This window comes from Marmota flaviventris, chromosome 13, assembly GCF_047511675.1.
Source record: "Marmota flaviventris isolate mMarFla1 chromosome 13, mMarFla1.hap1, whole genome shotgun sequence".
In the NCBI taxonomy this organism is placed as follows: domain Eukaryota; kingdom Metazoa; phylum Chordata; class Mammalia; order Rodentia; family Sciuridae; genus Marmota; species Marmota flaviventris.
The window spans coordinates 22,286,296-22,311,981 of record NC_092510.1 but is presented as its reverse complement, the minus strand read 5'-3'; the positions used below and the strand labels follow the sequence as shown (position 1 = coordinate 22,311,981).

The window sequence follows — 25,686 nt, the reverse complement described above, 5'->3', positions numbered from 1 at the left end:
GCATTATGTGGTCTATGTTTTCCATGTTACAGAATTTCCATGATTATACAGTGATCCTTGGATTGCTTAAGGAAGCTAAAATCCTGATTAAAGATTCTGAATGTGGAGAGGCATTTGGCACCTTAGAACTTTGCTGTAGGGTGATCAAGGCAGCCATTTATCAGAGAGATACCTAATATCCGTATCTTTAGGTCTATCCGCTTGGCTAGTCAGATACCTAAGGGAAAAGTCTTTGGAAGATAGAGGTATCAGCATTCTGAAATCTGGGTGGGAAGTCTGAGCATTAGTATTGATCACACAGAATATCTGTTTCCACACTAATTTCCCTGCTTTTAGAATAGTAACAATAAGCCATGCCTGGCATCCATCCCTCAAGCTAGAAGCCTTGTTTTACTAAATGTAGAAAACAAATCTCCAGACATTGGTCAGGCCAATGGCAGCATAGCATGGGACATTACTTAAGAATGGAACTGCTTCTCAAACTGCTCTTACCCCATATGCCATACCAGTCCCTGAGGTGCCTACCATCTGCCTGTTCCTGAACCTTTTGTGAAATCCATGATGGAAATATAGATCGTTCTCAACTTTCCCCCAGTATTGGCTTGGAAGTCAGCTTTCTTAGGTTTGTTAACTCGGTTCCCAATATCTATCTGTTTTCCAGCTTCACTATTCAGTGCTATTTTCTTCTGTCCTTGTAAGTTGATATCTTTAAGAGAAAAAAATCATTTGACTCTAGTTATAATGAAGTTTCTGAGTTAAAAAAAAAAAAAAAAGCATGGTATATTATCTCACCCCAGAAAACATTTAATGCCGCAGTCTGGCTGTTCACAAAATAACCCAGCTGCCACAAAGCCTTATAGGTTCAAACAACAACTCTTTATTCCTGAACTCTCACCGGCACTCTACACACACTTCCCAGGAACACACTCCCTCCATCGGGCTCTGGGAGGCAGCAGGATCCACCCTAATCCCCAGAGCTGCCCTAATCCTAGAGCTGGGTCACCTTTCAACCATTCCCTCTAGCAAAATGCCAGGCATCATTCTGACTAAACTGTGGCTCTCAACAATTTAATATATATGAAACTTAACCAGACTACCATCAATTCTATGTACAGCATGCCCTTCTGTAGACATTTTGCTGCTAGATTTATTTTAATTTCACTTTTATAAGGTTTATATTTTGAAAGCTTTATATTTTTTCTTTCTTCCTCAGTCAACCCCACAGTGATAAGCGGGGTAAATGAGTTAGGCTGGTTTCAGAGCCATACAGCATATTCCTACAAGGGACACATTTTACTTACCTTCAACACATTTGATAGTCAAGAACTGCTCACCACGTGCACTCTTTTTCTTTTTGACATTTATCTTGCTAACATATAAAACAACATTTGTTATGCACTGTGTTTTTTTTTGCTTGGAGCCTCAAGAGGACTAGATCAGGAACTAGAGGCCAGGGATAGGGTAAGCAGGACAAAGCAGGAGGACTCACCTTGACTTCCCACAGTGAGCTGCCAGGTGGGATAGAGAAGATAATACCACCAAGGCAAGACTGGAGTTGTGATTTCTACATGGGAATTCTCACCTGAGTATGCTCTGCAGCTTAAGCAGAATATGTTTCTCACCCAGGGTAGGCCTTCTTAATTTGGGCTCCTGGGCCCACTAGATCTATGAATAGAAATCTATATTTCTATCTTGGGAAAAAAATACATGTTCACTGAATTCCATCTGACATTTAGCATTTCATTTAATAAGAGTGATGGCAACAAACTCCAAGTCTGTGAGTATGTCACCAACAGAAATCACCGATATTTACTGTTCACATTAAAATGCTGCAAATGTCTCAAAATACCATGTACCTTCATTGTGTCAAAATTATGGTGGCTATGAGACCTAGCACCAGATCTTGTCATTTAATGTGCCAATAAAACAGCACAAACACTACTATTTTCACACAAAAAAAATAAAATAAAGTCAGGCACAGTAGTGCAGGCCTGTAATCCCAGGTACTCAGAGGCCAAGAAAGGAGGATCATGAATCCAAGGTAGGCCTAGGCAATTGAGCAAGACCCTGTCCCAAAAATAAAAAATTAAAAGGTTCTGCAGCTATAACTCAGAGGCAGAACACGCTTTGTTCAATTCCCAGTACTGAAATGTGTGTGTGTATGAATGTACGACATATGTGTATATATTTTAGATATATGTATACACTGTTTATATATTATATATATTTATATGTAATATGTTTATATATTTCATATAGATAATACATAATACTTTGGGAATCATCTTTCAGTAATTGTTTTCCTTTTTAATGTAAGCATTTTATTTTGTTCACTTAAAAACATGATTCTGAGGGGTTTCTGTGCTTTAAAGAGGTCCGTGGTATAGAAAACCTAAGACCCTGATCTAGAGAAACTGGAAGTCATGATGCTGAGATGTGCATCCAGGAGAAAGTCTACTCCACTAAAACTTAAAGGGAGACAGAAGTCATTCAACATGCCACGTACTCAATTGAACTGATCATTACAAGTCAGTCAGATAAAGTGCTGTGATGGACATGGTGGGCAGAGCTGCAGATCTGCATGGAGAAGCAGATCTAGCTCATACTTGAGGTCAGACACTGCTGCCAGAGGAAGTTGCAGCTGATTTGAGATGTGTAGCAGCTGGGTGGGCAGGCTCGAGAGGACAGTGGTGTATCTTCTAGGCAGGAAGCACACCTTGTGTAAAGGGCAGGAGGTAAGTCAGTATGGTGTGTCTGAAGAAGTTTCCTATGCTTGAATGTAGACTCAGGTGGAAAAAGGACAAAAGAAACAGAATGTGAATCTTCTTTATGGGTTCACAATTTTTTGCTGATCTCCCAGCAGAATGTTATCTTGTTGGCAGTCTGTCTTATCTAGTATGGATCCCACTGTCTAGAATACTATTTAGGAAATTGTTGAAATAAATAAATATCAGGTTCAGTGAGTGTTAACTGAATAAGTGAGCCTTAGACATCATGTTAAGAAGTTTTGGGATATTATCTAAAGAGTAAAATGTCTGTTTCTGTTTCTGCATAAAATCTGTGGCAGATTAAAAAATATTTGTTTTGCCTTATTTACCCTGTCCGTTCTTGATAGTCAGTATGGTTTGGATTGTGAATGTCCCCCAGAGGCCCATGTGTTAGTTCCCAGTTTGTAATGCTCTTCGGACATGGTAGAAATTTTAAGGGGGTGGGGACCTAATTCTAAGTCTTCTAGTCACTTAGGGGAATGCCCTTGAAAGGGACATTGGGACTCTTGACTCCTCCTCTTTCTGCTTCCCTGCCATGATGTCTGCCATAATGTTCTGCTTCACCTCAGGACCTACCAACCATGGACTCTGAAACCATGAATCAAAATAAACCTTTCCTTTTTTAAAGCTGACTATCTCAGGTACTTTTTTACAGTAATGGGAAGCTGATTAACACATAATCTATTCAATAATTGGTACTATTAAAGTTCTAAGCACTGTGCCCACTGAACAGTGGTAACAGCAAAATGGCTAAGAACAGGGAGCATAAGTCTTACTTAAATAAATGCAAGGTCAATAAGGACATTAAGAAGTGAGAACAAACAGCCTCATTTTAGTTTTGGGGGTCCAGAAAAACCTTCCTGGATGATTTAGCTAGGCAGAGAGAGAAAGTGAGTGTCAGACAAAAGGACTGAGCCCTCAAAGGTCATGAGGATGCCAGAGCATATTCTGAAATAGTTCTACAAAAGCCTCACTACTCCTGACTGCCTTGCCCTACACTGGTCTACCTGCTGCCCTGTTGGTCAAGATGTCAGGGCTATGTCACAGCACCAAATACTGGGCAGTCATTCTGTTCTCCAACCAGCCAGGCTTGACATAGCCAGAACAGATGGGTTGTACAGGTACAGCCTCATGCAGACACATCTTACAATTAAAAACGGCTTCAAGAGTATCTGCAGTAAAGCTGAAGGAAGCAGCCAATAGGTCAAAAGAAGCACACTTTATTGAATTTACAAGGCACAAAATATTTGTAGTTCCTTAGATATTTGCATTGCTATAAAATTATACTTTATGGTATAATTATTAATGGCTTGAAGAGAAATAAACAGTATAAACGAAATATGGCCCAAACCATGAAAATGTAAACCACATAAATCAAAATCATAAAACAATTATTCAATTCTCAGAGGCCTACTTAATATATACATATGAAATTTCTTACACACACATACAATAAAAGCCCACAAAAACCATCACTCTGAAGCCAATCACTGTATAAATATGAAAATAAATCTTTATCTTTAACCTCAATTTTATCTTCAGCAGGAGGGTTGTGTGGCTTGGATTTATGCAAATCACATATAGTATTAAATAATCAAATGTCACACACATCATATAAAACAGCAAGTGGAAAAAATAAATTATGGAAATGTACAGGGCTTAAATTTAGCAGTGAAAAATGCCTCCTTATCCAACATTATTTTCCATAATGAAATTAAAATATTATCCAATGTGTCAGTGTATATAAAAAAGGAGTATAGTATGATTATGCTTTTAAAATCTCTCAAAGGAGAAACAGAGACAAGATAAGTTACATCCATAGGAATATTAAAACCTACCAAATTAAGTCTAAGTTAAAAACATTAAATATTCTTGTCTTTGTTGAAAATATACCATAAATTGGAGAACAACTTCACAAAACAAAAATTTGGGTAAACAATGATGATCACCAGCAAGGAATCTTTCTTTTTAAAGTAGCTTTCTTTAAACAACATTGCTAACCAGAGATAAAAGTCTATTATTTGGATTACACTGCCTAAACATTTGTAGTGCTCTGATAGTTGAAGATGACTGGTTTGCCCCTCAAAGTCTCCTAAGTAATCTCCTAATCAATTTGGGTGTGCTGGCAGCATGATCCAGAGGCAATGATCAAGATAAGACTTCTATATTAAAGGTACATTCTTATTTACAGGAATAATGTTGTAAGACAAATAAAAAGAGACACTTTGAAAGAAATAAATAAATGTAATACAATAACATGTATACTAACAGCATTGAACAATAAAACTCAAATGAGTGCCTTATTTATCAACACATGTCCAACCAACCTCATTGGGGTCTATAGACACCACTGAGGCACAGCAACCGTAAAACTTTCATTTCACCATACCATGGGCAGCAAAAATAACAACCACTCATCTCGCCTCCCCACCCTCATTTATTTTGACAATTCCCCACAAGCAAGGCACTATAGTCAGAAATGGAATCTTTCTCTGGGACCGAAAACCATAAAGTGTTAAAACATGAATTCATGGTAGAGTTACTGAGGATTCAACTTCCCAGCAAAAATACAAAAAGCCTTGAAATGTTTTGGCAAGCTTTAAGAGCTTAAAAAACAAAAACAAAACAAAACAAAAAAAAAAAACCCCACAGATTAAGGAATTTAAATTTTGACCATAAAAAAAATTCATAAACAGGAAAATGATTGATACATATAATTATTTTAACTTAACAAAAATAAATGTTTTTAACATACAATAAATAACAGCTATTATTTAGGTTTTTCAACAAGATACTTGAAGCCTGGATCTAGAGGCACTAAGATAAGTTCAAATCTCTTGCTGGGAGCAACTTAATTGGCTCATATCATTAAAAGCCAGGCCCACACTTGGGCCTGATATTGCTTCCCTTGGCTCTTAGAGATGTTTCAGTAGGGAAGCCTGGAGACCCCACAGATTCTGGAAGGAGAGCAAGACTGAACAGGTCATTGGTGAGGAAGAGTCAGATGTTATGTTAAACAAAGGACTTCAGCTCACCATTCTCTATGGCAATTCCTCTTTTATAGATTTTTTTCCCCCAAAACCATGCATACTGCTTCTTTTATTCTTCATTATTTAAGAAAGTTAATGCTTGAAAGTAGGGAGTTAGGGGATTTGTATTATATTGCAGATTATATCCTAAACCATGGGAAGGTTTGAAATAGCATGAATATTTTCATTTGGTAAAACATTAAATCATTGTAAGTGTTCATATAATTTAATGAGATAAAATTCAAATACCACAAAATCAATTCATTCACAGTATAAAATTCAGTGGTTTTAGTATATTCAATAAGTTATGCAACAATTACTACAATTTTAATTCGATTTCACTCTTGAAAGAAACCCCATACCCATTAGCAGTCACTCCCAGTTCTCCTTTCCTCAGTCTCTGGTAACCACTGGCTGGTGTACATTTTAAATGAAGAGGGACAGCTTTTCTGGGCTCTGTACTTTCAGTAGCATGTGGCTTTACATGTTTTCATTAAAATTTTTCATACTGAATTCAAACTGTGGACTTTGTCACTCTTCTAAAGATTACAAAGTACAGTTCTTTCTATATACAAGTTTTTTTCAAACATTTTTTATATATAAAAAATAGATATCTCTGTTTCCACTGAAGCCTAAAATGGAACCATTTTTTCTCATTTTTAAATTCTGTTCTCATTTCAGAAGTAAGAAAATCAATATTTCAGTATTTAGAAAGTAGAAACAACCAGAGCCCTTATTAACTGTAGGTCATCGTGTTCTCCTTCCTGCTGCTTACAGTGCTACAGCATCTGAGAGGTACTACAAGGCTTTGGAGGCCAGCTGCTGCTTTTACAGAGGACACATACAGATCTAAGGTGCTGGTGACATGCCCAAGATCACAAAGCTAGTTAGCAGGGAAGCTAGGATAAGAACTTGCTCATACTAGTGTCTAGCATCAAATATATTCAATAAACATTGTCATAGGTTAACTACAAAGTCAACTACCTCATCAATCTAGTAATGTGAGTTTCTTCTGTAGCTTGGATTTAAGCATGTGATCTTTTTTTTAATACCAAATTGAAAACATTTAAGTGTTATCTTTTAAGACTCTGTAAGGACCAAAGGGCCCAAATTGTTCATGTAGATACAGCAAAGAAGAGCCGAGATTCCAGGGAGACCCAAGAGACAGTTCAGATAGCCCTTGCTGTTAACTCTCTGTAGGACAGTGCCAGTAGGGTGAATCACCTTAATAGAAACCAAACTGGTCACAAAATTCAGTACTCTGGAAATGAAGTGTACATCAGTTGAGGATGTCGGAGTTTAACCATTGCAGCAGTTCTTCATCTGTGTTGACTTTTTGGAATTGGTCCCGGCCAGATTGGTGATGGATTTGCTGTCATCCTCATCGGTTCTTTTTTTTACTTCCCTAGGTATAGGCAAGGGGGAGATGGTTACTGAGGTACAAACTTAGACACACAAATGGCTCTGTAGAAAAAAAGCATAGCAATTCTGAATGTTTGCATGAGTCACTAGACACTTCTAAATTCTTCCTAGTGCCCACTTACCTATTCTTCAAAGAAACCTATTAATTTATTGTGCCCCACTTTATATATGAAGAAATGAAGGTAAAAAGAGGTTAAGAAACTTATCTTAGGATTGATCAAATTACGTTATGTGCAAGTATAAACATGGCATAATGAAGTCCACTATTTAATGATAATGTATCAATTAAAAAAAAAGAATTTTCTCTTAAGTCACAAAAATGGAGAAGTGGAATTCAAACCACACAGTGCCAGTATTCTGAGCACCAGGATACACACAGACATACCCTGCCTCTCCTCTGTCCTGAAATTTCAGAATGCTGTATCATCTGCCACATGGACAGTTCACTCCTTAACACTCTGGAGTGTGGCTTCCATCCACAAGTAATGATTTGCTGACCAAAACAAAGCAATGACAGTTTTAGAACCATTATTTAATGACATTGAATAGTGGACAGTTAAAATCCAGGAAAAAAATATCTTCCTTTTGTTTCTTCCTAAGTTTCTCAATAGAAGCAACACTGATAAAATATGTAATACTTTCCAGTATCTTCTGAAAGCTCCCTAGGGAAGTGTCCTTCCACGTGTAACTCCCACAAAATATAAAGACCCTGCATCCCATTATAGATGAGATGAATAACTATTTCTGTGAGTGAGATGAGTGTGACTGCTTATCTTCAAGATGGCATCAATAATTCTGCCAAACAAATGGCTATTTAGAAAAAAAGCGTAGCAATTCTGAATGTTTGCATGAGCCACTAGACACTTCTAAATTCTTCCTGGTGTCCACTTACCTATTCTTCAAAAGGAACCTATTAATTTATTGTGTGCCATTTTATATATGAAGAAATGAAGGATTCAATGCCTGGTGCTCCCCAAGAAGAGGTGGAGCTGTGTCTACCCCAACCTTCCTGTCAGGGCTGACTCTTGGTGACTCTGACCAATAGAACATTAAGGAAATGATGCGCTGTACTTCCAAACCTAGGTGTTAATAATCTCAGTCACTACAGCCACTTTGGGCTGCCATTTAAGAAGAACTAGATTCCTTAATGGAGAGAGGCTACCAGAGTGCCATGAGGAATGAGATGCTACATGGAGAGAAGCCACGAGGAGGAACACCCTGGTTGCAGATATCCAGCCAAAGCCACAGCCTCTAGACCCATCTCTCTGCAAATACATAAAACACCCAAGAATAGCAGTAGAGGAATCTTCTAGCCAATATCAGCAATCTCTGGTGATTGTAAGAAATAAAAAATAGTTTTTGCTTAAGGTGACTAACTTTGGGGATGGTTTATTATGGAGTGTTTAATGGAAACTACTAGGAATCTTTTCAATAAAGTAAGGTTGTTTAAATAGACATACAATGTGGTCCATATGTCATTTCAAATTTTTTAGTAGTTATATTAAAAAATGTAAAAAGAAATAGGGGAAATTACTTTTATTAATAGATTACTAGTAATTTTATTAACACTATAGAAAAAATATTTTTAGCATGAGATCAATAATAATATAACTGAGATATATTATACTTTTTGTACTTTCTTCAAATTCAGTATATGTAATACATACAGGAAAACTCAATTTGAATCAGCCACATTTCAAGAAACTAATGGCTACCAAATTAGTCAATGCAACTACAGAAGGTTCTGATGTGTTCTATTGTGGTTTGGATTCAAGTGTTCCCACAAAACGCCTGTGTTTGGTAGGGAAATGATTGGATTGTGAGAGATAAGCCTTAATCAACCCATCCTAGTTTGAATGACTGAGTGGAAACTATAGGTGGGGCATGGTTACAGGTTGTGGATCCATGGAGGCATGCCCTAGAAGGGTTTATCTTTCCTGCAGCCCCTTCCTCTTTCTCTCTCTCTTTTTTCTGGCTGCCATGAATGGATCAGCCTCCCTCTTCCATTGCCCCTTCCCTGATGTTCTGCCTAATCTGGAGAAAAGGAGTTGGTCCACCATGAACTAAACATTTCTCTGAAATCATCAACCAAAATGAACTCTCCCTCCTCTAAGTTGCTCTTGTCAAGTATTTTGGTCACAGCAACTACAAGCTGACTAATTGGTACCAAGAGTGGGGTTATTGCTGTGACCAACCTGACCCTGTGATTCAGAAGCCTTTTGAAATGGTTTGCAAGAGGAGTTTCGCCAAGTTTGGAAATGAAGACTAGAAAGGCATTAAAATGTTTAGAGTGTAAAGAGCAATCCTACTGTGAGCTCAGAAAACCACAATGTCAATAGGAATGGAGATAGTCAAGACTGTGTCCATGAAGTCAAAGAGGGGAATGGGGACTCTATTGGAAACTGGACTAGAAGCCCTTTGTGTTACATCCTGGCAAAGAAATTTTCTGCATTTTGTTTATGTCCCAAGAGTTTGTGTGAGGCTAAATTTAAAAGTGGTGAACCAACTAATCTGGTTGAATAAATTTCAAGGCAGCACAGCATTCAAGCAGTGGCATGCATGGGTTTTACTTCCTGCAGCTTTCAGCCAGGTTTACTGTGAGAATCAGGAACAGAAAGCAGAGCTAAAGAATTTTCAAAATTTGCAATTTGGCCAGGAAAGTGAATGTAACTCTGGAACCAAAGAGGTTATAAAGGTTATAGTTCCTAAAGATGTGCTAAGTACTTTGAAAAGAGACAATAGGAAAGATGGCTTGAGGGTATCTCAAGAATTTGTAAGACTACACCATTGCAGACTCAAGAATAAAGAAGGGAAAATTCCTTTGAGAAAAAAAACACAGGGAACCCTATTTGCAGGGAACTCTATTTGCACAGAGGGTCCTAGAAAGTTGACACTATGAGGGCAATGCCCAAAGCTGTGAAGGTGAAGCAAAAGTGGGAATAGAGACAATAAGAAGTAAAATATGTCAGTAACATGAACTGTCTGTGCCCCCCCACCACAAAAAAAGCTGGCTGTGGAGACAGTCAAGCCAAGAGAGAACCAATGTGCACTTCAATCAGCAAGACAAATGTGTGGGGCTGCCCTAGCCCTTTGAAGAGCACATCTTACTACCACATGTCCTACAGGCAATATGTGGAGTTTTGGGGCCTGTCTGCCAGACTAGGTGTCAGTCTTATTTGGGTACCATCCCTTCATTACATGCCCCAATTCCTCCTTTTGAAATGGGAATGTTACTCTTTGCCACTGTATATTGGATATAGGTATCTTGCTTTTGATTTTTATGGGGCTGACAGCCAAGAGTTTGCCCTGAGTCTCAAATGAGACTTTGGACTTGGAATTTTGGGCAATGCTAGAACTAGTAAGACTATGGGGACACATAGAGATGAACTAAATACACTATGCATTGTGAAGTGGATAGAGCTTTGGGGGATCCGGGGATGGAATGTTATGGTTTAGATAGGAGGTGTCTCCAAAAAGCTCCTGTGTCAGTACAGGAATATTCAAATATGAAATTACTGGATGGTGAGAGATGTTATTGTATGAGTCCATCCTAGTCTAAATGGACTAACTGGATGGTAACTGTGGGAAGGTGGGCTATGGCTGGAGGAGGTGGGTCACTGGGGATGTGCCCTGGAATGATTGATCTTTCCTGCAGCCCCTTTCTCTTTTTCTCTCTGCTTTCTGGCCACTACAAGGTGCACAGTGTTGCTCTTCCATGTTCTTCCACAGTTATGCTCTGCCTCACTTTGGGTCCAGAGCAATGGACTATCATGGACTAAACCTCTGAAATTGTGAATCCAAATATATTTTTCCTCCTTTAAATTGTTATTGTTGGTTATTTTGTCGCAGTGACAAAAAGATGACTAACACACTAACCTTTAAAAGTCACTTATGAGTAAAAAACTACATATATCAGCAGAAAAAATTAACAAATAAAAAAAATGGAAAGTAATTCTTGCTGTATGCCAGCTAAAAAGCGCTATGATACATGTTTTTACATTTTTCTTATTTAGCAGACACCATGCACATATACCCACACCCATACACACCCTGACAGGTGAGACATGAGTATTATCTCACAGATGAGGAAACAAAGTCTCAGAAAAAGAAACTGAATGCACAAATCCACCCCCAATTCCCTAAGAGACAGTCTAGACTTCTGTGCTCTCGAATTCTCAGAATGTGTATTATTTATGCTATTACATCTGTGGAAATTTATTAGAGACAAAAGAAATTAATGCAATTTCCAAATACAAACTCTTTGCCAAGTGTATAAAAGTTGAGATATAAAAGAACTTTGCCAAAAATGGACACAAAGTTTGCTGTGTCTACAAACAGTACTATTCACTTTGGGCAAAGGGTATTCAACTAGAAATGCAGGTAAGATCAGGTCATGAAGGCCTATCAGTCACATGATGAGCATCTCTTTATATTTATATTGTTTTATATTTATATATGACTTTATATTATAAGTAGTATACTAATGTGGGATTGTAAACTAAAGAGTAAATATTAATTGGATTTTTATTTATAAAGAGTACACTAATTACCAAGTAGAGAATGAACTCATATTGAAGAAAATCTGAGGCATAAACACCTGGAAATGCAGAGAGAGGGAGAGACAAAGAGAGATGCAGGAATTCAACAGAAATTACACCAATGTCATTAATCTCCAGGGCTTAGAACCCACTGGGGATAGGTGATAAAGCAAGAAAAGAAGGGAAAGGAGTCAAGATTGAGCCTGGGTGACTAGGTTTTAATTATGATATTGGCAGACTCTTCAGAAAGAGAACCCAGGATGAAGAACAAGTTTAAAGGACTCTTAGTCCACTGTGATTGCTAGACACCCAGTCATTATGCCTATGGAACTTCCAGCTGAGGGTTCAGGACATGCTTATGGCATTTTAAAATGAAATGGGTAAAAAAACAGAAACTGGAAGTCACCAACTTGAAAGGGTTTCAGAGGCCAGGGGCATGGAAGACATCAGTTGGAGAGAGAGAAGGAGAGAAAGAGGAAGAGGAAGTAGTGAGTGCAGAATGAAATTCTGAGGTGACCAATGTTGAAGTGGCAAGCAGTGATTCAGGATAGCAGTGGAGAGTCCTGACTCCACCACCTCCTCGCTGTGTCCGTTTGATCAGGCCGATTAAATATCCTAATTCCTATGTTTCCTCATCTGCAAAATGGGCAGGATAAGCACTGTATCCTCATGGGACAATTTGCATATCTCCCTCTGGGAGACCCAATGGCCTCTTATCAGCTACAAACCATATGGCTGCCTTGCCTGGCTTTATATATATTTATATCTTATTTATATTTTTCCTTCTAATGTCAAACTACAAGGCTTGCCTTTTATTCCACTAATATCCTATTGAACCTGGTAGAGGGCTAAGCACATACTAAATTTTCATAATAATGCTTACATTATTAAACTTGAAAGCAAATATTAAGGAAGGAAAATGTACACCCACATCTTTCACCTGGTCTTTGTGTTTTTGTTTTCATCCATCAAAACTGCAGGCATGCCGACATTAAGGAAATCAGAAAGATATGATCAGAAACATCTAAAACAGGTTTATGCCTGGGAAAATTAAGTGACTTCACCAAAAGCTGCCACCTGCTTTACGACTACATTTTAAAACATATGTAATTATTATGTGCCAATCAGAAAAATAAAACAATTGCCTTTTAAATGACTCAATGTAGCCAACAGGCCACGTATGAGCAGTTCAGTTCTTGAGCTGATCTGTATAAAGCCTGAGCTTTCCGTGTATTTCTCCTATTTTATACTGTTGCTCAACTGAATGCCTGTTGAACTTGGCTCTACTACAAAATATTTAAAGCCTATGGTTCCAGTTTTAGCAAATTTACTTATAATAGGACCATGGTTGGACCTAGTGGCACTGTAAGAATATTGTATTTCTAGGAGAAATTTTTCCTTGGATTCAGAAGTTTTTCAAGAAAAAGCAGATAGAGTCCAGGCTGTTAATCAAACACATGTGGCCTCTCTTCAAAAGCAAACTATGTTTCAGACAGTGCAAACACATACCAAATAGGATACTATTTCACAACTTATGACATTACATGGTAAAGAAGGGACGATGCTGGAATCACCCCACGAGATCTAAATCAAGAACTTATGTGTTGTACATAACATGCAAATTTTTAAAGGTTGAAAACTTTTAAAAATGATAATTCTACCTGTGAAGACTATAACATTTCTACTTTAGTCTTGAGTACTCTGACAAGGAACTCTGAGGATGGCAAACATCAAAGCTTTCACATATTTACTCTATTTGTAATTTTTTTTTATATTTCATACATCACTAATATACTAGAGGCCCACCAAACCAGGCCATAATGCAATAACAATGAAAAGAAAACTTCCATGATAAGTGACTCACAAGAAGCTTGTTTGATTTCTTTAATTGTCTAAAGATTAAAAAATAACTATGACCTTACCTTACACAGTTGAAGAACTTTGTTATCAAAATGCCTTTGTACACCAATTGTTTTAAGTAAATAAACACAAACTGGTGTCTAAGTTACACAATAAACAGGGCCAATGACCGACTGACCCAACAGGTCACATATGAGCAGATGGGGAGGAAGCCTGCAGTTTGCAGCCTCTCCCATCTTTATGATATAATAAAGAGAATCAATTCCACACTTTGGGTGTGACCAGGGCATTTTGTATGCATTTCAATTTAATATGGCCCCATGAGACAATTGAGCATTAAACACTAATTATTTTATTCAGTAGAGTGTAGTCTACTATATAAAAAATCATGGTCTGTTACTATTGGAAAGGTCATTTTATTCATCCCCTTCCTCATTTTGCTAATTCCAGATGCCTAAAGTAACTCTAGGACTTGACGAAGATTTCTTAGCTACTTCAGGGTAGATTTAAGAATGGACTTTGAGTTTTCTCCTTCCACAATCCTCTAATATGCTAGGCAGCAGCCAATAACCATAAAGAGCTTGAATATCTCTTATTCAAAATGCTTGGGTCCAGAGTGTTAGACTTTACCAGTTAAGTAACCCTAATCTAAATATCCCAAATCTGAAATGATCAAAAATTCAGTGTTTTGACCATTAACATCTGTGTCCAAAGTTTCAGCTTTTAGAGTATTTAGGATTTTAGATTTTCAGATTAGGGATGCTCAACCTACACAAGGACTGACCTGGAGGTGATTATGTAGCTGCTGGGGCAGATGTGGGTGGAGCAGGACCCAAAAGTGCATCATTTCCTGCTGTGTAGAAATCCTTGGACACATATTCATGAAATACCAAAACAAGCACTTGAAAAAGTGAAAATACTTATTAATTCAGCAATTACTCTGTCTAAAAGGCAAACACTATATTTCAATGAATTCTCCCTGTAGTACAAGTAGATTGGTAGGCCAAAACAGCTGGTGTTCCCTATGTACCAGAGGCATGTGGAATTCATTATTTGAGCTGATAATGAATGGCTCTTTTCTGTAAAATATGATATCAGTCCAGGATTCTCCTACTAAATATATATATATATATATATATATATATATATATATATATATATATATATATATATATATATATATATGCCTGGAGCAATGGCAACGCCTGTAATCCCAGCAGCATTTAGGAGGCTGAGGCAGGAGGATCAGGAGTTCAAAGCCAGCCTCAGCAAAAGTGAGGCACTAAAGCAACTCAGTGAGACCCTGTCTCTAAATAAAAATACAAACTAGGACAGGGGATGTGGCTGAACGGTTGAGTGCCCCTGAGTTCAATCCCTGGTCCAAAACAAAAACAAAAACAATGTACTTCAACTGAATCTATATACATGTTTAGATATTAGCCTTTTTCCTACCTATTTTAGTTTACATTCAAAGTTCGCACGGTTTGTGCTTTAAATAAAGATAATTTCTAGTGATGTGGGGCGGGGGGATAATTTCTCTTGAACTGATGTTAGATGGAAAGACTCTTTGAGTGTGAGTTCAGGGTGTCTGCCAAGCCCTGTCACACGCTAATGCTATGCAGGTTGCCAGAGGTCCTTGACTTGTTTCCTTGTTCTCTCAGGTGAGGGCAAGCCACTAAGCTCAAGGTCCTAGCCCAAGCACTCTACTAACAGAACTCCAGTTAATTAGGCACTCTGAATACCAAGTCATTAATTGAAAAGTAGCATAGAAAATAATGCAAAGTATTTAACTGTCAATGTTTACTAGTGGAAGAGGTCAATTATCACAAAATCTCACAAATCATCAGGAAAAGAATTATATGCCTAAAATTTTGTTTTTGCTTTGTCTACAACTAGATATCACTGTCCTGGTTTTCTTTTCTGATATCTTTATTCTTTTCCCTTTTTGGGGTGGGGTACATATCCCTTTAGGCTAGTAAACATCTGTGGCAGAAAAACTAAGCCACAGAGATAAATTTAGCCAAAAAAATGTTATTTCCTAGGGATACATCCAGAACTAAAGTGCAGGCATATTTATATACATCCTTAATGATGTGGTTTTCATTCTAGCACACATCCTAAAATATTATTTATTATCAACACCATTGCCTTAACTAAATAATTACCTAGGTAATAATTTTGGCAAAGTGATTCTAACTGGCATGATAGACAATTTGCTCTGTTGGTTGTTTCCTCCACCTTTTTACCCAGTAAAATGCCACAATACATAGTTATATTGGCAATAGTCTCTTGTATTTAAAATCTGGTTCCTGGAGATGATTCATACAAGTCCATTATTAGCTATATGACAACATTTTGCAGAATGTCAACAACACCTCAGATGTACCTATAAGGATATTTTGCCCAACTTCACAGTGAACCAGAGGCATTATCAGTTCTTATAACATCAGTGTGTATTTTCTTCTCCTATCATGTCTGAAAAATAGGACAGTGTTTTGCAAAGGATACTCTAACTGTATGTTATGGTCAAGAAATCTGACATAAACATTAACTAAGTGAAAATTCAGTCCTACATCCAGTTTTCCAAGCATAAGGTGAAACTTTACCGAGCAAGATGGAGAACAGCTTCCACTATATTGGAACCATCTTTGGCACTTGTTTCACAAAATAACGCCCCATAGTTCTGTAGAAAAGAAGATTACACAATTAAATGAAGCCTTTAATTGGGTTTCCTGAAATTTTTTGATAAAATATGTTTTCTATCAAGCATGCAGAGTAACTATTAGCTAAGAAATTGAATTCAGAGTTTCAGTACTTAAAACAAGGAACAAGTCTGAGCATAGTTATTCCAGGAACAGTTCACTTTTCAGAGGATTTTTATCTTGCATTGAAAAATACAATATATTTGTTTTAAGATTGTTTTTTTACTTCCAATTCTTATTATACACATGCTACCAAATGTTCTCTATCAATTAATCTGAGGGAAATAAAAATGATAGCTTAAGGTAACCACACAGGAATTACGTGTTCATCAAAAGCAGGTTTGCTTTTGGCCAGCTTCACACTATCATCGTTTCCTCTGAGGATCCAGCAGTCTCCTTGTTGCTAAAACCAGTGGACATTTTTTAGTTCTCTCTTAATTAACCTCCCAGCATTAGGTATATGATTGCTCAAACCTTCCAATGCCTCCCATTCCTCTTCAAGCAATGTTCAAATGCTTTCCCATGGCCAACAAGTGCCTGCCAATCTCCCAGCTTTGCTTTCTACCCTATCACCATACTTACAAAGTTCCAGTTACCCTGGCTTTCCCTAAATATTTCCAGTTCCCCAAATTTGCACTGACCCCAGGACCTAAGGCTACCTTTCCCTCCACTATGCCTTCACCAGAGTCCTACCTACTTTTTGGATTTTTAGGTAACATTCCCTTATCGAAGTTAAGATTAAGCTGTTTCTAAACCCGGAAAGTCTATACAAGGTCTTCATATCATAAAACCTCACAACACTCACTATTTTTTCTGCATAGCATTTGCCACCAAATAACATAGCATCTGCCACCAAAGAGAGTTATTTCTTTGTCTAACAAGCTGGAGATATTTTTCTCTTAATAAAGGAGAACTAGATAGGCTACAGGTCTGAATGTGGGTTAAATATTCCTGTGTGGGATAAGGGGAGAATTTGATGGTTGCTCTGGAGCAGGGAGAGAGAGAGAAGAGGTTGAGAAAGGGAACAAATTCCACAATGGGACCTATATCTAGGAGCCTCCAAGTCCATAAAAAAAAATCTACACATCATAAAGTGAATGTATGTCAAGTAGAAACAGTACTGGTATTGACTTTAACACCCAGGATGTTATAAGGTGAAACAGAGACTGTCTTTGAGGATACAGGATGGTGGAAGGCAGAAGATGCTTGAAGAAGAAAACTTTAGAAATCTGGTGAAGAGGGGCTGGGGTTGTGGCTCAAAGGTAGAGTGCTTGCCTAGCGCATGCGGGGCCCTGGGTCCAATCCTCAGCACCACATAAAAATAAATAAAAGGATTGTGTCCAGCTACAACTAAAACTTTTAAAAAAAAATTTAAAAAAGAAGAAATTTGGTGAAGAATAAAATTACCAGGCAGATAAGAATTACTAGATTTCAAAGGGCTGTGTGGAAGAGCTTCTGGCCCATGGACTATGGAGGCTCCATGTATACCTTTCCCAGACAATAAACGACACCAGGAGAAACATGTTGCTCTGTCCTCTAATCTCCTCTTTGATTTTTGTTTCACAGTGGATACAATTAAGCAGGTGCCTTAATCAATTGCTTCTGCATTTCCTTATCTACTTTTTGATGTTTATTACAACTGGTTTTCAGTTCTGAGGTTTCAAACAAGATTTTCTAACCCAAATATTTTGTTTTAGTTGTGGTTGGGCACAATACGTTTATTTTATTTTTATGTGGTGCTGAGGATCGAACCCAGTGCTCTGCACGTGCTAGGTGAGTGCTCTACTGCTGAGCCACAATCCAAGCTAAAATAAAACTTCTTTTTAAAGCTCACATTCATATGCTACCGAGTAGTCCTTTCCTGGTTCTGAGAACAGATAGCAATACTAACATCCCACCAGACTGTCACGGTGTGAACTTACTTGACCCCAGGTGCAGCTGATTTCTTGTATGGGTTAGACAAGTGATGAGAAGGCTATGCAGCATTCTGACACAGCCATAGTAACAGGGAGGAACTTTTCCCATGTTAATATTCAGCACAGGAATGAACTTACTCCTCTATACAAATGCATATATAAAAATAATGTGAGACTATTCCAACTAAGCACAAATCCTTGAGGAAAAAAAAAGCAACAGCCCTCTGATTCTCTTCCCACTAGGTCAAATGCTGCTGTATCTTCTGCTCCTTGGCATGGTCACCCTCTGGAACCAAACCCATCATTTCAAAATAGAACACTCATTCTTTCTCCCTTACTTAGATTCCGGGACTAGAGAAGGATTCCAGGAACTGGGTGAGAGGGCAAAGGAAGACAGCAAGATTGTTTTGGCTCTCTGTCAACGATACTCAATGGAGGAAAAGGATTCTGTGACTATTTTCCTTCCACCAGGGATTTGCTCCTTGCCATCATTACTTACATTTGTGCAAGGAAGGTAGGGTTCTGGGAGTTCCACTGTGTAAGGACAGTCCATCACCCCATCAAACAGGGTGGAGGTTTACCAAAGAACCTCGTGAGCGAAGGCAGACAAAAGTGAAAGGCCACTGACCCCAACGCTACTGAACCCCTTGATTCTTTTTCAATTTGGACCCACCCTCACTCTTACCATGGCCAGTTTTTCTCCAAAATACCCAGGCACACATTTTTGACCCTCTGAAGCAGCAGTGTCACGAAGATCAGCCTTGTTTCCTACCAACATGATAGGAATAGCCTCTTGGGTTGCATCCTACCAAGAAGAAAGAAAAATGGGCACACATCAGACATTGGACAAATACAATGACAACAGTAACAATAGTAACAGCAGTAGCAGCTGCCACTGTCCAGTTGTATGTCAAATGATGTTTGTTGGTAACAGCAGTAGCGGCTGCCACTGTCCAGTTGTATGTCAGATGATATTTTCAGAATTTCTTGAAAAAAATGTTACATGAATACAAGCTGCTTTCAATGCATTCAAAGTCATGTTAAGTCACATTGCAGTAGAATAAAGAGCACACTTATTATCACTGTACAACTCTTAGATTGTCAATTACAATAATTATTTGTTATACTTGAAATAGTATCTTTAAATCTCAAAATATCTTTAAGCTCAGCTAGCCTTACCCTCCCCCCACCCCGCCCCGCCATTTACTGGTAAGAAAAGTGAAATTCAGAGAGGTCAAATAAGAACATGTTAGGCCTAGGACCCAGGTTCAAAGTTACCTCAAATCCCCCTATTATACAATGCTGCATCCTTAGGTTAATGAAAAGGGTAAAAGGCACTGGGATTAATCAGCTTTACAGCAAAGGAAACATGCATCTGCTAATTTCTCATTTCTAGCACACAGAGCATGACAAACCAATATAAACTTAAGAAGCATGACCACAGAATTATTTTTGGCTTGGGCACTGACATAATTTTCTACAGCTTTCACTTCAAACAATGATGAGTCCTAGTCAACTTCATTATCACAGGTGCAAAACACAAGTAATTCTTTAGCTGTCATGGGAAAAACGAGGTTCAAAAGTTCACCACTCACCGTTCTCTGGTTTCCAATAAAAGCAAAATATAAAGTCCTAAAGGTCAACAGTTTTCATAAGAATCCACTGCTGGACATTCAAAGTAATAGATCCTAAGGCTAGAGCTTATCAGCATATGAAAAATGCCACAGCTTCCCAGCATTCAGAGCAACACTGACACTAAGGTATGAGTGCAGAGCTAACTCAGCACCTACTCTTCCTAGCACCTGGTCACTCACGGGCTATGTAAGAATAGTCAAGTATTCTCAAGCTTCTGCCTCAATTTCCTTCTCTATAAATTGAAAGGGTTATTGAGAGCATAGTCTACCTCAGCGGCTATGATGACAACAAAAGACAGTAACCTGACTAGCCAAGAAAAACAGGAGTCTGTCTCCTAAACAAGAAAAAGTGGCAGCCCTGACACAAATATGTGGAAATTACTCTCTGCCTAAAGATCTCGGGAGACTCATTTAGTTTGGTGCTATACCTGATACAGGATCAAGACAAGAGCCTTAAAGTGAAATTGTATTTGATTCCCTTACTCTTCAGATAATTTTTCTCTGATTGAAGGCATCAGAATACTGTGAAAGCAAAGGGGAGAAGGAAGAAAAATGTCCTTCCAAAAACTAGCTGCTCCACCCTTTCATGTGCTCATGAATTGTATTCTTTAGCAATCTCAGATTTCAACATGAAGTCATTAATCAATATTCACTTAAGTAGCCATGAAGCTAAGCATCTAAATGACTCCCCAGAGTCACACAGGTGAAAAATGGCACCTCCTTCAAGTCTTGACCCAAACATCACCTTCTTGGTGAAGCTGAAGCTGCCGTGACCACACAATAAAAACTGCAGCCTGCTTCTCCTTTTGTTTCTATAACATTTATCACTTACTATCAGACTATCTCTTTTATTTCCTTATGGTTGTTGCTTGTTATCTGACTCCCCCACTAAAATACAAGCTTCATAGGACAAGGCTCTTACTTTTACCATCAGATACATCCCCCAAACACAGAACAAAGAGGAGGAAGAAACTAAAAACAAAAATTCTTTTTTTCTAATATGTGAAAGTCAGGATCAGATCTCACATCGCAAGTATCTTTCTCCATTCAGCTTTGACCTAAACATTCAATCAGTAAATTATTCAAAACAGGTAAGTAAAAAGTTATAATTTCATTTTATCCATGATTCTGTTAATAAGATTTTGTAATCTAGCAGCTTTCAATCGAAGTATAGCAACTATCAATTCAGAGGGTCGGTTCACACCGACAGTCTAGTGCTTCTCTGTCCTCTGGCCTGTTTAGTGATGGCACCACTCATTTCCACCCAATTTATTGTGATCATATAAATGGCCCATAGAATTGCCTCAATTAGATAAAGCTGTGGAGAAGCTTCATTGTGCCCATACTCTTTCTAAGGCAGAATTCAAATTCCATATGGTATCTATTTTTTCCTCCTATAATAGATTTAAGAATTCATCTTGCGTGACATTTTCTTCCTTTTGAGACCCTATGAAAAGGTGATACTGATGGCTGAAAGGGTACTTACCATGTGCAGGCGCTCAGCAAGCAATAGCTGTGCCACTTTATGTAAGAGCTTTTTCATTGAGAACAACCTTGCCTTTTGTGCCTTCTTTTCTTAAGCATAATGCAAACATTTAAAATGATGACTAAGCCCCAAATTTCAACAATAAAACGTTTTGCTCAGATCTTACTTCTCCAGCCCAGGGAACTCTATTTGTTCTTCTTGAGCAGATGCCTCTCCTGTACTTTTGAATTCCTTTCTACTCATTAAAGACTTCTGTTCATCTGCTGCTCACTCTGGTGCTGAGCCCCATTCTACCTCTAACTGCTAAATAAATGTAAGCAAGGGCCATATACTTTCTATGCCTCAGGTTTCTCGTTATAAGAGACTAGTACATTTCTAACTTCCTTTCTCAGATGTTAGAGAGGTTAGCATAACATATGGAAAACTTTGTGAAGTCAAAATATAACATAAATGTGAACACATTTCACTGCATGCAAAATGATAGTAGGTCAGGAAATTTTGGCAGAACAAAGTACATATTTATTAATCATTGTTGACATCTTGTTGCCAACCACAGTCAGTCATTTCTCTTATTACTTTTCTAGTTAGAGAATGTAACTCCAGAGGTTAACTTAACACCAGACTGCAATCAGTCCTGCTTATCCACTACTGGTGTTTAAGGTCTGTTTAAAATTATAGATAACATACTAACTTGAAAAGTTATATTAGGCTAGTTTATTTTTCAAGAGTGTTCTGAACCATAGCTTGAACCACACTTTTGTTGATTAATAACTGTTAACAGCTCATTAAATGTGGCCAAAATCATTTCCTACTTTTAAAAATCATTGAGCATGAAACCAAATGATATGAAAGCTCCTTAGATGAAAGACACAAACCTACTTCACCACAGATATTATCCCACAAGTTAAAATACCAACTGGTATATCAGAGGTACCTGTGGTGTCTAAAGACCCCACATCACAACCAAAATAAGGTTGAGAACATAGCTGCTGTAGCCTTCAGACGTCAACTCATGCTCACATCCAGGTGGAGTTTCACCTATGTCTTAATCCACGTGGAAGCTCCTACACATGTTTAACCACAGTATACATCCAACCACAGCCCCATCTTGTTTGGAAAGCTGCTTCTCCTCAGGTGACCTGCATTCTCACTTGGTTACACAGGGTTCCAATATTATCTATAAGAGAACCTGGAAGTTTTATTCCCAGAAGTTACCTTCAGTAGTGTCTGTGGCTTTGGGGGAATTTGTGCAATTCCCGAGAAGAGACCAATGCTGCCAAGGGCCACTGGAAACTCTGCCTCTAGTACACCATTCTTCCTGACAGCTTGGATCAGAGGCTTCTAGTCAAGTTCACCCCCACAAAGAGCAATAGCATTTTCTAAGTCTATAACTCCTCCACGTAATTTTCTGTTTCTTCATTTTGATTCCTTACCTCAATCATATCTACCCATTCTCGTACATTAAGAAAGCTTTTCTCACATGTGACATCATATAGCAGCAAAACTCCGTCTGCTTTCCTGAAGTAAGACTTGGCAATGCTCCTGAATCTGGGAAACAGAAAAGCACCTTGTGACTCCATCAGCTGGGTGCTGCTTCATTCTTCATTTCCCTTACGCTCATTTTTTGTTTTCTCATCTTCTAAGATCAGCCCCATTTGAGACTCTAACAGCAATGTATTGCTGTGAAGTGGCCATCTCTACAGCTTCAAATGAACCAGGTATGGGTGACTGATTTAGAAAAGCCAATTATTTTTTTTTTCCACTAAACAATCCCAAGAATCTCTAACCCCAAAGCAGAACCACATTAACAGAGAAGTACAATTTTTAAAAATGTCAACTTCACAGGTAGGACATAGAGGAGGTTAAACAGAGAATTATTTTATCTAGGGTCATATCAACCATGGACATCTTTAAAATGTTAAAATTCCATTCTGATAGAGATTCTGAGCTACATGAGGATATGTCTCTGTGTCCACCTGATCAATTAATCTCAGAACACTGAATGAATCAAGTGCCTGGACAGAGGCACACATTCCATTCTTATTTGTTAAACAATTATGTATTTTCAAAGGGTTAGATAAGATTAAAACCTATATTCTTTATACTTTTGAATGCAATGAATGCAAGATTTGTATTGGCAATGAATGCAAATTTGTATCTACAAACTAAATGCAATTTAGTTTGTATCTTGAACTTGAACTCAGTGGGAGGGTAGGCAGACAGGTTCTCTTCTCCACCATTTATTTTTGCACAGCTAAGTAGCTCCTCACTCTGATGCTGCATTCAGGAGTGGTGCCTCACTTAGATTCCCCTGTTAGGAAAGTGCACTCTTCTAGTTGCACATGAACATCAGCTCAAAAGAAGCTTAAAGGCCCTCTTCTCACACAACTGACACTCATGTCAAGGAGGGGACATGGAAGAAGGTGAGCATTACTGAGATTATAATATAACTTATAATTAATACTAATGTAATATAAATATAATTAAAAGGTCTACTAATATTATGTAATTATAAATATAAAAAACACCAAGCATCCTATAAGGCTCATTTTTGCAAAACTAAGTGGAGTCTGAAGCGTTATGAAAAGCACTTGCCTCTCCTGCCCAGCTGTATCCCAGAGCTGCAGAACTGTTTGCTCTCCATCTACAATGAGAGTTTTCATTTGAAAATCAACTCCTGAAAAGAGTGGAGAAGAGAGTAAATCATTCCATTAGCTTGCTACATTCGAGCCCTCTTTTAAGATGAGAGAAGAGCCAATAAACCAAAGCTCAGTGAGGTAGAAAGGAATGAACACAGACTTCAAGAGAGTGAACTTCAAATACTAATTGTAAGTCAGATCACACATATGCATACAGATACCCTGTCTGCAGACTGGCTGATGTGGAGAAGGGCTTAATCTATGGAAAAGGGAACATCTATGTTCTGTTTTCACAGATGATTAGATGACTGTCGTATTTGTGTGTGTATGTGCATGTGAGTGTACACGTAAGAATGTGCATGTTGTATATGTATACATATATGTACATGTGTGTTTATGTATATATCTGATATGTATAGGTGTGTATGTGTAGGCCTATGCATGTATACATGTATATTTTGTATATTGTATACATAAGAACACACATAATATTGTACATGTATATGTAGTTTTGTGTGTATATTTGCATGCATACATATATTCATGTAAGTACGGTACACTATGATTACACACATAAATTTACACCTGTGTACACATCATGGTCTCTAGCAACCAAACCAAATACTGTGTAGTCTGTTTATGAACTAAATTGAAGTGAACTTTCAGGTTTGTTATTTCAAAGGTGTATCAGAGAATACACCCTATAAATGTACAAAGTCACCCATTGTGAAAAGGGCAATCAATATGTTCTAACATTTCTGGTTATCAAACAAAGAACTCTTTAAATAAAGAAGAAAAATATGATAATTTATATATCCTCGACTCCTTTTACTGATTATTATGTAAATTTGGGACATCTAGATAAAACTTTTTTGTTGCTAATGTAGAGACAGAAGATGGAAGCATACATCTGGCTTTGATTCTGACCATAATGACAAACTGGTCACCAATACTGTCACTGCAGCAATATCACCGACATCTTATCAGAAAGACTTTTCCTGGTCACCTTGTATAATTCTGCACTTTTTTCCAAATTTCATGCTTTTAAGTTTTTTCCCCCCTTTAGTCTATTCGTCTCCATTGGGATATAAATTCTCTACAGGCTGGGATTAAGTCAGCTTTCTTCATTTTGTGTCCTTAGCACCTACAATAGTGCCTGCCTCTAGGTGGGACTTAGGATACGTACGCTAAATAAATGAATCCAACATCTCCAGCTCTACACTTGGATTGTTTGATCTAACAGGCTAAACAGATACTGCTGTCATTTGTCAGTTTTCCTCAATAATGTGAGACTTTACCCAAAACACAGAATCATTCTGTAGACAAGGACACACACACACACACACACACACACACACACACACACACACAAACTATATACTTGAAAGTATACAGAGAGAGAGAGAGAGATGTGTCTGTGTATTTGTGTATATAATCCCTAAAAAAAATAAAACCAAGCTAAGAAGGTCATCTTCCCATTACCAAATGAGTCAGGGGCCATACCCAATGTGGCACTTGTGTTTCCTCGAAATTCATTCTTGCAAAGTCTCATGAGGAAACTGGATTTCCCCACTGCAGCGTCCCCAGCAAGCACAATCTTGTAAGCCTTCTGTGAGCTAGCAGACTTGGAGTTATCACCTGCCACATCTGTCTAGAGGAAAGAAGCCACAGTGGGTGATAAGGGTAGTGCCA

At 38.0% G+C, this 25,686-nt stretch overlaps 1 protein-coding gene across 1 annotated transcript in view; it reads right to left on the bottom strand.

The window, feature by feature from the left end:
* Positions 1-3,988: 3,988 nt before the first annotated feature.
* Positions 3,989-25,686, bottom strand: part of Rasef (RAS and EF-hand domain containing) — a 70,290-nt gene continuing 48,592 nt past the window's right edge. The window contains exons 12-17 of the mRNA XM_027921827.2: positions 25,498-25,645; positions 23,951-24,032; positions 22,789-22,903; positions 18,921-19,040; positions 16,224-16,300; positions 3,989-7,202 (exon numbers count right to left, since the gene is read on the bottom strand). Coding sequence (XP_027777628.2) covers positions 7,097-7,202; positions 16,224-16,300; positions 18,921-19,040; positions 22,789-22,903; positions 23,951-24,032; positions 25,498-25,645 — 648 coding nt within the window. The 3' untranslated portion in view covers positions 3,989-7,096. The remainder of the gene's footprint in view (positions 7,203-16,223; positions 16,301-18,920; positions 19,041-22,788; positions 22,904-23,950; positions 24,033-25,497; positions 25,646-25,686) is intronic.